Below are 16,566 nucleotides of genomic sequence, written 5' to 3'. Positions count from 1 at the left end.
TAAATATAATTTGCTCAAATATTATCGGGAATTGGGGTCTAAATTTAGGAGAGAGAAAAATAGGAAAAAACTAAAATTTCGATAAGGAAGAAGACGAGAAAACTGCTCTAACTGGTAATGGAACAGAGGAGATGCCACTTTTTACGTTCTCTCTTTCCTTTTTCTTCCTTTTTTTTCTCAATCTTCATTTTCGGAAGCAAATGCGTAGTTTTCGTCTTTTCGTTATATATGAGTTTGATGAAGCTATCACAATCTTATTCTACTTTTAGAGTTTCCATGAAGAAAGCGTGAAGAAAATTCTGTGTATCTTCAAATTTGTTTTCCTTCACTTGCTGTCTATCGTTTGCTTTTCTAAGAACTTGAAGTTGCAGCGATGATGTCTTCTTCAGCTACGGTTCGAGTAGATAAGGCAACTAGTGAATTTCTGATGGGTCCTGACTGGACTATGAACATTGAGATATGTGATATGATCAATTCTAGTAACTGGTAAGCAGAATTTTAATGAGTTATCTTGTTTGTGCTATTCTAGGTCATGTTATAATTCTAGTTTTCTTTTCAGTTTTAGGGTTTGTGTTTTTCATGAATCCTCTAAGTAGCTTTCATGAAAATTGGTTGTTTAGTAAGTTATTGTTTGTTATTTGTTTTTTCATACAGAAGAATGAATCGAAGTGTTGTTTATTAGAGTATTTTTTTTCTTTCGAATTTGATCAGGTTTGCAAAAGATGTCGTGAAAACTTTGAAGAAACGCTTGCAGCATAAGAGCCCAAAAGTTCATCTTCTTGCTCTGACCGTATGTTTTATGGGAGCTTTCTTGTATTTACCTTTACCAATTTCATCCACTTCTCTTAATATTCACTCTATGTTGCTAGTATTGATAAATGACTCCTATTCTTTTTCTTTGTCGGGGCCTTTCTTCTGCTAAAACAGTTAAATTATTCAGGCAGTCAAAAAATATATATATTTTTTTGGAGTATATTTTATAGATTTTGTTTTGTTTGTTTGTTTTCCAGCTGTTGGAAACCATGATAAAGAACTGTGGCGATTATGTACACTTTCAAATTGCTGAACGGAATATTCTACAGGAGATGATCAAAATTACAAAGAAGGGGGTGAGTTTGTCTAACATTTTACTTTAAACTCTATTACATTAATTTCATGGAAAGGAGCAATCTATCGCTTTTTTGTGTTTCCTTCATTTGTTTGACATGCCCTTTCTTGGTTGGGGATTGACAAGCCATTACATGTGGTGTATCGACAAGAAAATTAATCCTTTGATGGGAAATATGCTTGGGCAAGGTTTAAAGTATCCCACGATACCATACGAACTGCCGCGTCCATATTTGACCCACCGATCGACATATCGATCGTCCCTCCATTAAATTCCTAATCATTAGTCGACGCAAGACGACGTCTCTTAAAATCCCTCCGATCGCTCCGATCCGATACTTTAAACCTTGTGCTTGGGAGTCTTCATCTCAAAGAAATATTGGATTTATTGTTTTGGAAAACTAGTTTGATTTTATGTATTTACTTTCTAGTATAGTTTCATTTGCACTGAAATTTTATGTATTTACTTTCTAGTAGAGTCTTCTTCTTCTCTTGCATTAGTTGCAAGATAGTAAATTTTTCTTGGTCCTATAGATCTATGTGATGGGTTATTGTAATCAATTGAGAACTGCATCGACTCTACACTTCTGGGTTTCCATATATAATATGCTGAATGCCAGATATGTATTATGTATTGATATGTTATCGCATGGTTTTAAAAACCAGATTGTTTATTGAACCCTTCAGGAATCTTACCCCTTCTTCTTCTTGTTGAATTTCGCAATTTCACTAAATCAGAGAACCTAAGGAGAAAACAGGAACTATTAAAATTTCTTCAGGTATCTTTAACTCGTTTATTTTGTAATTTACAGTAAAGCCACGATATGTTTCTATTAAAACTAACTGTATAGATGTTCTGCGTACTGACAATATGTATCATCAATGGGTCCAAGTATTAGGTCGCATTGTTGGTTTCATGAGGCTCTAACTAATTTCAACTTGCATCTTGATCAGGCCAGTAGGTGGGATTAGTGATTTGGCTTTGGGTATAACCTAGTTGAACATCTGCGAACCATTTTTCATTTGTTCCTTCTTTTCTACTTATACAATTTTGCATTTCAAAATTGAAACTCTTACTGTAGAAGTATCTTATAATTTCTAGGGTACTTCAGAACCATTTTATAATGAAATAATTGAATTGGGAAGAAGCATTAATTAAACCAACCAGAAACATCAATTTCGAAGAAAAATCTAGAGGTGGAATTGAACTGAAACAAAATTCAGAATCAGGGGCTTTATTATATTAGCTGAGAACAAAATTTAATTGTAAATATTATATGATTATTTTTCTACTTTTCATTACCCAAACCTGTGGTACGCCAACAAGCTGCAAACCTGGACTAAAAACTAAGGAAAACAGAGCAGTTTGGAGGAAGAACTTGTAAGTAGGTGAAATTACTAGTAAGTAAGGCTGGAAGGATGAGAGCATTAACAGATAAGCTCTGTGAAATAGGACACCTTAGAAGCAAGAAAAATGAAGACAACTTACACAGCCGCAAAATGCAACAGCATCAAATTATAAATTCTTTCCACTAGCAATATCATGGGCAAGGCACTTACAAATATTGTTTTCAAAGGAAAACTAAAACACAACATAATCTGAGTATTCCTATACATGAAAGTTTATTTATAACTTTGCTCCCTAAGTAAAACCAAAATTAGTGACAAACTACTATTCTACTTTGAAGTCTTACAAAACACATGACTATTTAAACTTACCTAAACTATTGAAGCAAACTAGAGATTGAACCAAAGCTAAAAAAGAAAAAGGTTAAATTAGTAACTGCCAGGCATTGTTCCTGCATTTCAGTTATTATGTAGTGGTTTAAATTGTCCAAAATCCAGATGAAGAATTGGAATGTATGTATCAATACTTAAGCCAAGCAGGACAAAATTTATGACTCTGGTATGCTGGACTGATAATGTTTCAATCAGAAAATTAAATACCATGCATATGTGTATTTGATGTCTTGTTACTTTCTTTCCGTTGTATTATTCAGTTATTAGATATTGATTTTCCTTCATATCAGATCCTTAGTTCAAATTTTAAAGTTCCTTTGCTTAGCAATTCTCCAAGTTTTGTTAGTAGATTTATGGGTGATATTTCCAGACAGAGGCACATGTGAGAGATAAGATCTTGGTACTTTTAGACTCTTGGCAGGAAGCCTTTGGTGGACCCCAGGGAAAATATCCTCAATACTACTGGGCATATGAAGAATTAAGGGTAAACATCTGTTCTTAATCTTTAGTTTCATATACATTTGCCTACCTAGATAGTTTTGCTACTCTATGCCTGGTGCTGAAATATGATGATCGTACCTTGTTTTCTTCTTCTTCTTCTTCAATTTTTTTTTTTTGTAAATTTTTTTTTTAAATTTTTTGCCATAATATTAGAAGTAATCTTTGAATTGTAGAAGTTGCAAGCTTGAGACTAAGAATAATGATGTAGAGGTGGATTGTTACTCTATAGGTGTTCCATGCACTAAATCTTCTAGTCCTCAAACTTGCTACTTTTAAAGCTAAGAAAATATTTAGCTGGAGTACTACCAGTTACTGATCCTGACCCTTACAAGTTCTAAACTGAAGGTATTGTCATAATTATAATTTTCCACTTCTAAGATCTATTTTTAGGAATTTTATGTCTGCACCTACTACATATACAAGAAGACAACATTTTCCATCCTTCCTGATGCATTTTTTGTTTTTACTGCAAATGGGTATGTCCCATGACTAGCACCCCAAATATCATATTCTGCAATGTGCACTAGAAATTGTAATTTTACTAAAACCAGATTGAGGATGATTTTGCTGTCTCCATCATCATCAATACTGATCCAGCATAGTACTCTTCTGTGAAAATTCTATTATGCAAAGACGGGAGAAAAATACTGTTAATTTCCACTCATTTTTAATGAATCAGTTCGGATTATCTGAGCAAACCAAATATTGGACAGGGTTTTTCACCAAAGTCAACAGTTGTAAATGGGTATGTCCCATGTCTAGCACGCCAAAAATCATATTCTGCAATATGCACTAGAAATTGTAATTTTACAAAAACCAGATTGAGGATGATTTTTCTGTCTCCATCATTCACAAAACTGATGCAGCATATTATTTTTTCTGTTGAAATTCTATTATGCAAAGACAGGAGAGACATACTGTTAACATCCACTCATTTTTAAATGAATCAGTTTGAATTATCTGAGCAAACCAAATATTGGACAGGGTTTTTCAGCTAAGTCGACAGTTATAAATATATATGCTTGATATCAACAACAGCATTTCAGGTAGTGTATGTTTTGATCCTCGTACAACACTTTCAACAAAACTTTCCAAGGATCAGCAGATCCTTGTCTAGATCACTCGAAGTTTAGTTTGGCAAGGATTAGCTGATCCAAGGTAACTTCATCTAGGATCAACAACAATTGGCTAAACAAGACTGATCTGTATCAGACTGGCCCCTTGAACCCTTCTATTATGTTAGGATAAGCTTCTCATTTGTGCATGTAGTAAGTCATGACTGAAACAAACTGTAAACTTTATGAAATAATATCATCTGATAAGAATGTTGCATTGGTTGCAGCGTTCTGGAGTAATATTTCCTGAGCGTTCCTCAAATCCCACTCCAATATTTACTCCTCCCATTACGCATCCTTCATCTAGGCATGCTCAGGCAGGTTATGGAATGCCTAGTGATACTCCAAGAAGGCTTGATGAAGCAATGGCATCTGAAACTGAAAATATAAGGCAAGACTTTCACTTTTTCAGCCACTTTTGTTTATTGTGGTTGGTTAAATTTTTGTTTTGTTTTGTTTTCCTTCCTGTATAGGCTTTTTCTTTTGCTTTTTGTTTATGTTCTTAGTTTTCTGTTTTGTGTGTCTGTATGTATGTGTATAAGGTTCTATGTTGTTTGACTGTTAATTGGTATTTTTCAGTTCATCAAACATGGATTCCATGCGGAGTGTTTTGGATCTCTTGACTGACATGCTACAAGCATTGAACCCAAATGACCAACAGGTATGTTCGTCTGTTTTCCTCACCCTGATGGGCATTAGTTGAGACACTGGTGGATTTTGATTAGGATGAAGTTTAACGCATATGCTATTGTACCATCTATAACCATAGCTTGATTTATGATCATTGCATTCGGAGGGTTTTGCAGCCATACTCCTCACTTTCCCCTGCTGTTACTTTGCAGTGTTAGCCCACATTTTCCTTTCAGATAAAGATGAACTTAGCCCCCATTATTTATATGATTGTTTGCTTCTGAACATGAAACAGTTCAACTTACTTGAAGGACAAGCGTAGGTTATCCCCTAAACAGGGGCAGTGTTTGACTTATCCAGAGGGTAAAATAGTAACTTCAGAGATTTGGCCCCTCTGGCCCCTCTTTGGTTAGAAGCGAAGTAAAATAAAATTGTCAGTCATAATGTTATAGGCATGGTTCAAATCTTCGCCCAAATCTCGGTTTTCTAGCAAACCGAGATGAGATGGGCGGACTGGAAAAAAGATAGCAAACCTCAGTCCATCTTGGTCCGTCTCGTATGTTTCAACTGGATGGAGGTCCTTCTTAAGTTACTTTTTACGCCCAGTATCGGCGTGATTACACATTTCGCAGATCTCGTCTCAGTTTTGCTTGGTAGGTTTCGACCATTTCGACTTACGATCCAACATTTTGGCTTCAAATCCTTATTTCTCCCTCAAATTCCTACACTCCATTAACAAATATTTAGTTTACTGGATAGCCTGGGTTACTGTAGATTAAACAAACCTTGATTTCTTGATAGTTTACTCATCAAAACCTTTTTTTTTACCCTTTTCAAATCAATATATGTTTAGGAGCATGATCTATGAATGTTGTAGATAAATTCTTTCTAGGAGCGCTAGTACTTTTTTAATTGACTGGTTTTAAAATTAATTTCTATATAATGTATTTTGAAAACAAAATGCTATTTATACATGATAGATGATATTGAATTCAATACATTTGAGACCATCATCACTTGATCTATGCCAGTGATGGTGTTGAATTTTTTTTCTTCTTCTTTTTTCCATTGTTAAATAATTATTTAAATAATTTGAAAAAATTATGAAATATTTGCTATAGTTATTTAAAAATAGTGGAACATTAGTACAAGTATGTATGTAATTATTAAGTGGAGATCTCATTCTCTGCACAAGTTTTTATTTTATTTAGTGTGTGGTTATCAAGTTGTTTGTTCCATTTGATTGTATGAAATGTTTGAAGTACTTTTATTACAATTTACAACTCTTTGTATTTGTTAGAATAGACAGACATGTCTCAATAGCAGGATATGAATGAGTACTTTTCAATGATCTTTTTATGCAAAATACCACTTCGCTTCATTGTGTTAATTATGCTTTAAATGGGGTGTATGCAAATCCCAGGTCAAAAAGCCATTGAAATAATGTCGAAACTTACCACCTCAACTTCCTAGCAAAACTACCAGCATTGACTTAGATGGCCAAAATCTTCGCCAAATCTTGATTTAGATGATGGCCGAAATCGGTTTGGAAACCGAGATTTCAAACCTTGCTTAAAGTAGAGCCTCTGGTATCTCTTAAATTGGGTCTACCTTTTCCATCCTTAATGGCTAGTGTTTAGTTTGCCTATTATTGTGCTTGTTTGGGATTAGCGGCCTCACCCCCCCACCCCCTCTCTCCTCCTTCTAAATCCATTGCTTTCCCAACTGTAACATGAACTATTTTCTCTGTGATGCAGCACTTAATCAAATATAATAACTAGTTAAGGTGCTCACACGGTTACCACTAATAAATTGTAGCGCTTATGAAGTTCAGTATACACAAAGGAGGGAATATTAGCGTTCTCTTTTTAAGTAGTTTCCTAATTATCACAATACATCTCAACAGGCTGATTGTTGTGAAGATTGTGAAATCAAGCTCCTTAAGAAGTGTCTGACAACATTAGTTTCAGCTGAAATTCCTTCCTTTCTCAATGTGATTAAACAAATGAATCTACACAGTATATTCTGCTTTGTCTCTACGTATAGGCAGTTAAAGATGAGGTGATAGCTGAACTTGTCGATCGTTGTCGCTCCAACCAGAAAAAGCTCATACAGATACTGAGTTCAACTGGGTAAGTTCTTTTAAAAACGACTTATGTCTCTATAAACTCAGTTTGGCCTACTGATGGTGTTTAGATGTTGTGGCGCTCTTGTATTTCTTTTTCTCATTCTGTGCATGGCTTACATAAAGACAAAGGTTGGGTTATTAGTATCTGATTCGATACTTCATTTAGATCTTCTGGTACATACTGATTTCAATTGGTGATGCCTTGATATTTGGGTTTCAAATAATTAACTTTGAGAGGCAATTGGTAACCTTTAAATTGTATATGGCCAGATAAGCGGTGTTGCATCTGCATCCACACATACTGAGATGCCGTCAGTTGCTATTTGTGCTTTGTTGTAGTAAAGTTGTGAATCATGGATAGTTTCTGACCTCTGAACTGCCATTTCAATTCAACTGAGCTTTCCTCCTGCGAGTTGTTTTCAGCTGCTTGAACCCTTTTACCTTTCATGATTTATGTTACTTTGAGGTCATTGCTAGGTCACCCAATGCGAAAACATAATTTTGGTTCACAGGTGTTTGGAAAGTCATATTTTTTGTATGTCTTGCAGAGACGAGGAAGTCCTTGGTCAGGGTCTTGAATTAAATGACAGCTTACAAAGTTTGCTTGCTAGACATGACGCTTTAGCCTCTGGTTCACCCCTGCCTGCTGAAGAAAGAAACACCAAACCTACATCAATGGAAGAAAGAGATGCCAGTTCCAGACAAAATGAAGCAAGAGACTCCAGCCCTCTACCAAATGAAGCGAGAGACTACCGTCCCCAGCCAAACACCAGCCCCTCCACACAGACATCTTCAGTAACAAGCTTCCAGCTTGAAGACGAGGAAGAAGAGGATGATGATTTTGCACAGCTAGCTCGCAGGTTCCTTATCCAAAATTAACTATATTTTTATTCCAGTAGGGTGATATAATGTGCCAATTCTGCCACAAAGCATATCACAGTTTGCTCTGTTATGTCTCCATATTAGGTGTATGTTCCCACCTTAGGATTTTTCTCTTGGTTGAAAATATCCCTGTTCAAAGGTTATATTTGAAGATGCTTGCATTCTGAGTAGCCTATGAATAATTTGCCAATAGTAGAACATACTGATTGATTGTGGATATGGATTCAGTCAAATTTAATAATTTATACTAGATGAAAAATCTGGGGGGACTCATTGAATTATGCCGAACTTTCCCTGCGTGGGGCAGTAAATGGCATGTATGTAGAACTCTGCATCTAGTCTTTTGGGTTCTGTTACTGATCACAGCTTGTTGGTTTATGGTTGCAGGAGTAAAAAACACAGTGCCAAGCCCTCTGAAGGCACATCTTCTTGCAATGGAGAAGGATGTTCCAATGGTACAACCCTGTCAGTAGAAGAAGCCCCGCATCCCAGCCCAAGCAATGAATTGGCTCTTTCAGAAGCTCCTGCACCAGTTCGGATAACATCAAAAGAACAAGACATGATTGACCTTCTGAGCATCACCTTGTCAACAACCTCGAATTCAACCTACCACCCTCAAACAGCTCCACCAGATTTTACCCAGAACATGAATCAAATCTCTGTTTCCCCCGAACCTGCAATCCCTTCTAACCAAAATGTGCATCCTCTGCCACCCAGTACACATGGATACTCATATGGTTTCCACCACTACCCTGAAAATCAAGGGCAGTCATCTTATGACAGTTACATTGTCCCTTGGGCTCGACCTCAACCACAACCTCAACTTCAACCTCAACCTCAGCCACAATATCCCCAGTACTCTTCCAAGTACCCTCCCCCACCATGGGCAACAAACACTGCCAATTCAAACCAAATCCCAGTAGCTACAGCTGCTCCTTACTTGACTATGACTGATACAAATGCAGCTAGTTCGAATGTGTCCTTGCCAATGGACAGATCTTACACTCCAAGGCTTGCACCCCCTCCATTTGATAACAAGAAGTTTGTTCCGACATACAGATTGTTTGAAGAACTTAATGTTCTCGGGAGTGCAGAGAAAGGGCTAAACAGGGGAGACAGCATGTCTCCTAGGTTTTCCAGTACTGGCCAAGGAATGGTGGGTGGAAGGAAGTGAAGTACTTCATTGTATGATATTATCAAATTGATGCATTAAAATTCTTATTATGGACTTGGCTGATTTATGAGAAGTTGATTGTAATTTGCGGTTTTGCTTGGATGTAGCTGTACAGCATGGACGCAATTTATCATCTTCTCTGTACAATTACCAATGATTACCACAAGAACATTCCCCATTTTTGAAATGGTGAAATCTGCTGGAATCCCTCGCTACAATTTCCCTTCCTTCAGTCCCTGAAATTAACTTTGTCAAATAATGGCAATCATTACATACTCGCAAGTTCTTGACAATTGTAATCCGGGTCCCTGGTGGAGTGCTGATGAGTCCTAATCCAATTGCAAGCTTCTCACTGTGACCAAGAAGTATCTCTTCCTTTTCGTGCTCATCCAGATTTTGCATCACCATAGTTGTGTCTGGCACATATCCATAATTTTTCATCTTCTGAATGAGATTCTTCATGTAGTTATAAATATCTTCATGGAGGGGATGGGATCTATTTCCTGACTCAAAAGCATGGACCCGTCTATTGATCTCAATCCATGTATATGCCTTTTCTTTCCTTACCCCTCTGTCCATCATCAGTTTCCTGACCTTGACAATCCCTTCCAAGTCTCCAATCACACCATAGAAGTTAGATAACAACATGTAAGCACCCGCTTCAGGCTTCAATTCCAGTAATCTTTGCCCAACTCTTTTTGTTAGTTCTATATTCATGAAGGAGAAACATGATCTCAGAAATGCAGTTAAAAGCTTTGCATCTGGTTGGATTGGCATTCTGTGTAAGAAATCATTGGCCTCTTTGAGGTGCCCAGCCCTTGCAAAAAGATCCACCATGCATGTATAGTGCTCCATCATGGGTTTAATATCGTATTTGCAGGCCATAGTGTTGAAGCATCTCCACCCTTCCTGCACTAGTCCAGCATGGCTGCATGCAAATAGGATACCCAAGAAAGTTACTTCGTTAGGGAGGATTCTCTCCATTTCCATTTGATCAAATGCCTTGAGAGCTTCCAACCCTAAGCCATGCTTCCCATATCCAACCATGAGAGAAGTCCAAGAAACTACATTCTTAGCCGGCATATTATCGAAACAAACACATGCATCGTCCATACGACCACTTTTACCATACATATCTACCATGGCATTCCCAATTGAAAGATATCGCTCAAATCCATATTTAACCACCAAACCATGCATCTGTTTGCCATTAACCAAGGCTGCCAGATCAGCGCAAACTGAAAGGACACTTACCATGGTTGTAAAATCAATCTCTTTTCCCTCTGACCTCATTTTTCTGAAAAAACAAAGAGCTTTCTCACCCTGTAAGTTCTGTCCAAGGCCTGAAATCAAACAATTCCATGATCCCACATCCCTCTCAGACATACTCTCGAACAATTGGACTGCATCCGACGTTAAGTGGTGTCGGCACAAGCCAGTGATTAAACTATTAGTTGCAACTACATCTCTCTCAGGCATTTCATTGAAGACATGGCGGGCTTCTTCAATGCTAATGCACCTAGAGTACATATTGATGAGGGACGTCATTAAAACAACATCTCGATGTAACCCACGTTTCAGGATTCCACAATGAACTTGTTTGCCTTCTTCACCGGCCTCAAGTTCAGTGCAGCCCTTGAGAACAGCTGAGAGAAGATACCCATTTATCCGATCTCCTAACTTGTGGAGTTTGTAGAACAGAAGCAGACCATCACGACTTTGCCGTCGTCGGATTAAAGTATTAATCTTGTCGACCCAATTGCTCCGGTGGATTATTTTGTACATTTGAGGGAAAAAATGGAAGCATCTTTTCTTCAAAGGGTGTTTTTATGTGTAAATATTTTGGGGGGAACTTTCCTGTTCATATTACATACTAACCCTTCCAGCGTTTACCCAAAAACAAAAAAAAAAAAAAAAAAAAAGAGAAAGAAGAGTGAGGGCCCACTATACCAGAAACCTGACCTGCAACCTGTAATGGTGAGTGCAAATCTTAGCCTGATTTCCTTCGCCAGTGTCTTTTTCACCCGCTGCCATGATGCCGCATGACTCACCTGTTAAGATTTCTCAACCTTGCTTTCTATGAGGTCCCTACCGTCGAAGTAGTAGGGGTGTCAAGTGGTCGGTTGGGTCAAGCTAGCCTTGAACCCTAACATTACTTTTTAGAGATTAAAATTGAAACTCAAGTCTTAGCCAACTTTATCAGGGTGTGACAATCGCCAACCCTAGCCTGACTTTGACAAGGTTTCTCTTAAGTGTGGCCTGGCCTAATTAAATAGTATTGAATTAACTTTCATTTATCTTTACCCTAACCTTAATTTTATTTTTTTTTATTTTTTTTATTTTTTAAATTTTTTTGTAAATTATGGTATCACTTTGTAGTCTTTGTTGTTGTTGGAACCATGGAACGAAAGTTCGATAACTTTCGCCGGTTCGCGAACCTAGCGAACCGGCAAAAGTTCGCGAACCGGCGAAAGTTAGCCGAAAATTCGTAGATATAGTGGAGAATTTCGCTGAGTTATACAAACCATAGTGCCATACAACTATAAAAGATGGGTTTTTTGAGATATGCGCTGCTTACAAGCAGAAAAAAAAACATTAAATATTTATGTGAGCAAAGCATGCACTTGGTTATTTCATTGTTTATTGTTTTTCAAGCATTAAATGTTTGCCGAAACATTTTATCTACTCAAGATTAATCTACCAGAGTGAAAACTCATATCCAAGAAAAGAGAAACTAGGGTTTAATGGTTCAGGGACGATTCATGGACGGTGACACCACATCCAGATCAAGGACAACAGGAAAATGGCAAAACGGAAAACCTGCACCTCTACTTTCTACTGCCTCTTCATCACGTAGTTATGCTCCAGTCCCACTCCTCAAGAGTGTTTTGCAGTTCGAGACTCCATGGATGAAGATCTGAAAAGGGAACTGGCATAAGATGCATCAACGGCGTTGTTTATGACGATGGCTAAGGTGAATACGGAGAATTTGAAGTATGCGTTCCTCTTTCTCTTCTTCTCTTCTCGTCTTCTGTTCTTCCTCTTTCTATTCTCTCCTCAGCCTATTGTTGGAGCATAGTGTTTTGATTTTCTTTCTTGTTTTGTGTGTTGTAGTTAATAAATGACATCGATCCATCGTTGCCGGAGAAGAGAACAAGCAGTTTTAGCACCAGAATATCTCTAGATTATCGCCGGAAGTCGCCGAAATTACGAGATGTCGCCTAGATTATCGCCGGAAGTCGCCGAAATTATGAGATGTCGCCAATATCTCGACGATAAAGTATCAATCTCGTTTCACCCCCTGGTATCATTTCGCCAGGGGGCGAAACCAGTGAATTTACGTTCCATGGTTGGAACTATGTGATATGGTTTTGCAACTAGCCTAATTGAATTATTTGGGCCCACTCGTTATTAATGGGATCAAGAATATTCTTTGCAAGAAATATATAATCTTAATTTTCATCATTCTTATTTGAAATGTTAATTTAATAATTTAACATACTATAACTTATTTTCTTAATTATAGACAATGGATTTGAATATGATTAATCCATAGTTCATTGTAAATGAACTCATTACTTACAAACAAATGCATGGTCAGTCAGAACTTTAATAACGAATAAAACATTTTCTAAGGGAAAAGAGTAAATTACATATAGATCCTTTGGATTTGCAATCAATTATCTCTAATAACTCTATAAAACAAACATCCCCACATTCCCCTACCATCCTGCATTAAATGGGCAGCACTGAAGCAAAACCCCAATTGGATACGTGTTTAATTGGACGTAGTTGAGCCGAACCGGTCTACCGGTTGATTCACTTAAATCAACCAAAAGCATGAAAAGTCCGTTCGCGTGCGCAAAGCAAATTCGTTTTCAAGTCGAATTTCTTAGCTTGGAAACGAATTTGAAAGTGGCGCGTTATTACCGTTGGCTTGTTCAAAATCAAGCGACTCTTCGTAGTTTCTATTTTAGTTTCGAGTTGGAATAGTCTCTGCACAAATTTGCAAAATCTTTTTACCTTCCTTTTTAGAAGTCGTTTCTTAGCTTTTTAGTTCTCGCCTCTGCAAAAGAGAAAGCTTCTTTACTTTTTAATGGAGTTCCAAGAAATAATATCACCGCCAGTAGAGATTGTTGAGGTTTTTTCCTACAATGTGGAGTATGAGTTCAGGCGGATTTCTTGTGTAGCTCGATTCTTCCCGTTCGTGACCATCGACACTGAGTTTCCAGGAGTGATTTACCAACAAACAGACTGGAAAAATTCAACTTCCTTGGAAAGGTATCAAGTTCTCAGGGCAAATGTTGATTCTCTTCATCTTATACAACTTGGCATTACTCTCAGTGATTCAGGAGGTAATCATCCAAAATTTAGAGGTCGTTCAGTGATATGGCAGTTAAATTTCAGGGAATTTGATGTTTCAAGGGATCTTTATGCAGCCGAGTCTATTGAACTTCTCAAAAAACAGGGTATTGATTTGGAGAAGAATAGGAGAGAGGGAGTTGATTCCAGGCGTTTTTCTCAGTTAATGTTGTGTTCTGGTTTGATTTACCCTGGGCTGAATCTTTGTTGTTGGATAACTTTCCATGGATCATATGATTTTGCTTACCTATTGAAAGCTATCACAGGCAAACCCTTACCTGAAGATTTAAATGCGTTTTATGGGCTTCTGAATTTCTACTTTGGGTTGAAAATTTATGATGTGAAGCAGATGATCAAGAAATCCTATGATGGGGTTTATGGTGGTCTGGAAAAAATAGCAAAAACATTCCGATTGAAACGCAGTTCTGGTAATGCTCACAGTGCTGGTTCTGATAGTCTGTTAACCTGGGATGTGTTTCAGAAAATTATACTGGGAAGGGATAAGAACAAGAACATTGAAGGAGCTGGAGAACTATTCGGGCTTGAAGTTGATCCTGAACATTATGCAAGGATATATATTACGTTGTAAATTTACTCAATTTTGGACTCTTGAAATTCAGACTTGAATAGGTACTATTCGTTAGTTTTAGAAATTTGATTCTGTTTAGCTAAAATTTCTGTTGCATGTCTGAAATTGCATGATTGCCCTAATTAATAACTGTTGATCACTGGAGAAATCAATTAATTTGGAAAAGAAACTCACGATCAATCGATTCTGAAAAGCTCTCAAACGCCTCTGAAATCTCAGTTTTAGTTATTCTTCCTCCCACCGAATATGGCCGTTGGTTTGCAGAGACGATGAAGGGAGAGACGAAGCAGAAGAATATAATTTTTAATTACCTTCAAGGGCATTTTTGTCATAGAAAATTTAAAATTAGTAGAATATTTTAGGGATAATTACTGTTTCCCTATAGTTTGATTTTATTACTAATAAAACCCTGTTCTTTACAAAATTATTGTTGTCCCATTTCCATATAACAGTGTTAAGTAGCCATTAAGTTTGAATATGTAATGTCTAATTTGTCCTTCATTAAAATTAAGAAATCCAAAGACGATGCTACCCTATTTTTAAAAACCCGATTAAATGTCAATTTTACCCTAAATTTAATTTTATTGAATTAATGAAATGGGCAAAATCCAAATCCGATTTGGTTTCCACCTTCACTAAACTTCATTTATTTTAAAAATATATTAGGTGATATTCAATTTCTAATTTGAATTGAATTCAATTTTCCTTCCTCTTCGGTTTCTATGTGAGTTTTATTTATTCATTCTTTCTTTATTTGATTTTTTTTTTAGAATAAAATGCATTATAGTTACTTTTTTCTCCACAGTTAATTAAGGGTACTACTGTAACTTGACAAAAGAGTAAATAAGTATAAGGGTATTTTGGAGTTTTTGAGAATATAAAAATGCCACGTCATCAGTAAATAACAAAACTTAATGGTAGGGGGCAATAGTAATTGTAGACAAAATTAAAAGTTGAATTAGTAATTTTGAAAAGTACAAGGGATACAGTAGTAATAAAATCAAAGTACAAGGAGCCAATAGTAATTATCCCAATATTTTAATGTGGGTGTACTTTTTCTGAATGTTTTTGCATGGTACAAGTGTCTCAGCCTCTCGATGAATGTTTTTGCATGGTAGAGGCGTCTCACCTCCCTATCAGGAGGGGTTTGGCTTTAGTGCTACGTAGGACACGATCTCGTGAGTGGTGGAGGTCGAAATCTCAACCACTCATTTTGCATATCTTTTATTTCGTTACAGGTAGGTAAAAAAAGAATGCAAATCAGGTGGTCGAGATTTCACCCTTGACCATCCATGCCATCCTGACCATATGAAACTCAATGTTGCCACATTCATTGTGCAACACTGAAGCTCGTTTCTATGTAAAAGGGCAATTTGAATCCCTTGGAGCTAAGGGCAAAACCCCACTGTTATTAATTATATAAAAATTCTCAAGATGATGTAGTTGAGATGCGTGTAAATTGGCCCAGATGAACCCCACATCCCAAATCCCAATATATATAATATTAGATCAAGTTTCTCCTGTATTTACTGTAGGGTTTGACCAACCATCTTAACCTTGTAACGAAAGATGCTCAGGATGGGATCCATGCAGCTCAACTGCTTGTTAATACCTACTCCGAAACACTGTCAAGATTGAGCTACATTTATAATTTGAAATTGGCTACTCAAGGATCAGAGTGGTAGTCAAATTAGGTGGTATTATGGTTCTCATTAAAGTGGTTTTTCTTACGGATTCAAGTCATTACTCTTGGGTGAGGACAACCAACACTCTTAGTAGGAATAACAGAATAATTGTGGTGAATGGGCTTGTGATCTTGTACCACAGATGGACATCAGGACCTCCAAAACTCAATTTTATGTCTAGGTAGACTCTAGAAATTATGAAAAGAAGGAAATGGTCAAAGAAGTTACTGGAGAATGGAAGGTGATGTTGTGGTCAACTGTGTCTTAAAATCTAAAGACCGAGAATAGGAGGTTGGTCCACTCATCTTGCATTTGATTGGGTAAGTAATGCTATCCTCATATGGAATACTAAAACTTTATAGAAGGATACTTGATCATTTTATTTTGAGCCCCCCCTGGTATCTATTTAAAATTGGCATGTGATTCCTTATGTTAGTATGAATTTGATTTGTGGATTATATAAGGGTAATTATTTGGTAGCTTTTTGCCTTATTGGTTGCGTTATGAGTAGATAATGTCCTTGTGGAGGTCTGAGTAACTTCACTAGGATTGTATTCTTGCATGATGCTAAACTGAATACTTGTGGTCTAAAGGGTAATGCAGTGAGTTGGGTACCTTCATATGGTTTGAGAGTCGTTGTTTGCTTGAGTTTG

At 36.9% G+C, this 16,566-nt stretch overlaps 1 protein-coding gene and 2 pseudogenes across 2 annotated transcripts; 2 read left to right on the top strand and 1 right to left on the bottom strand.

The window, feature by feature from the left end:
* The first annotated feature begins 42 nt into the window (after nucleotides 1-42).
* Nucleotides 43-9,289, top strand: LOC149008007 (TOM1-like protein 6). Of its 2 annotated transcripts, XM_089165848.1 has the most exons (10): nucleotides 43-114; nucleotides 372-486; nucleotides 712-790; nucleotides 1,011-1,109; nucleotides 3,218-3,331; nucleotides 4,691-4,854; nucleotides 5,043-5,124; nucleotides 7,140-7,225; nucleotides 7,770-8,081; nucleotides 8,491-9,289. In XM_089165848.1, the coding sequence occupies exons 2-10, from the start codon at nucleotides 374-376 to the stop codon at nucleotides 9,275-9,277; spliced, it is 1,836 nt and encodes a 611-aa protein (XP_089021974.1). In that variant the 5' UTR covers nucleotides 43-114; nucleotides 372-373; the 3' UTR covers nucleotides 9,278-9,289. The 2 variants fall into 2 exon arrangements, with proteins under 2 accessions (XP_089021974.1, XP_089021973.1); XM_089165847.1 differs by lacking the exon at nucleotides 43-114 and having other exon boundaries at nucleotides 134-486.
* Nucleotides 9,290-9,424: 135 nt separating this feature from the next.
* On the bottom strand, nucleotides 9,425-11,332 carry LOC149008006 (pentatricopeptide repeat-containing protein ELI1, chloroplastic pseudogene; annotated as a pseudogene).
* A 2,041-nt stretch (nucleotides 11,333-13,373) lies between these two features.
* Nucleotides 13,374-14,228, top strand: LOC149008005 (putative CCR4-associated factor 1 homolog 11 pseudogene; annotated as a pseudogene).
* The last annotated feature ends 2,338 nt before the right edge of the window (nucleotides 14,229-16,566 follow it).

This window comes from Hakea prostrata, chromosome 8 (genome assembly GCF_041222555.1).
Source record: "Hakea prostrata isolate BN-2017 chromosome 8, UWA_Hpros_2, whole genome shotgun sequence".
Classification (NCBI taxonomy): domain Eukaryota; kingdom Viridiplantae; phylum Streptophyta; class Magnoliopsida; order Proteales; family Proteaceae; genus Hakea; species Hakea prostrata.
This window is presented reverse-complemented; position numbering and strand designations above follow the sequence as displayed.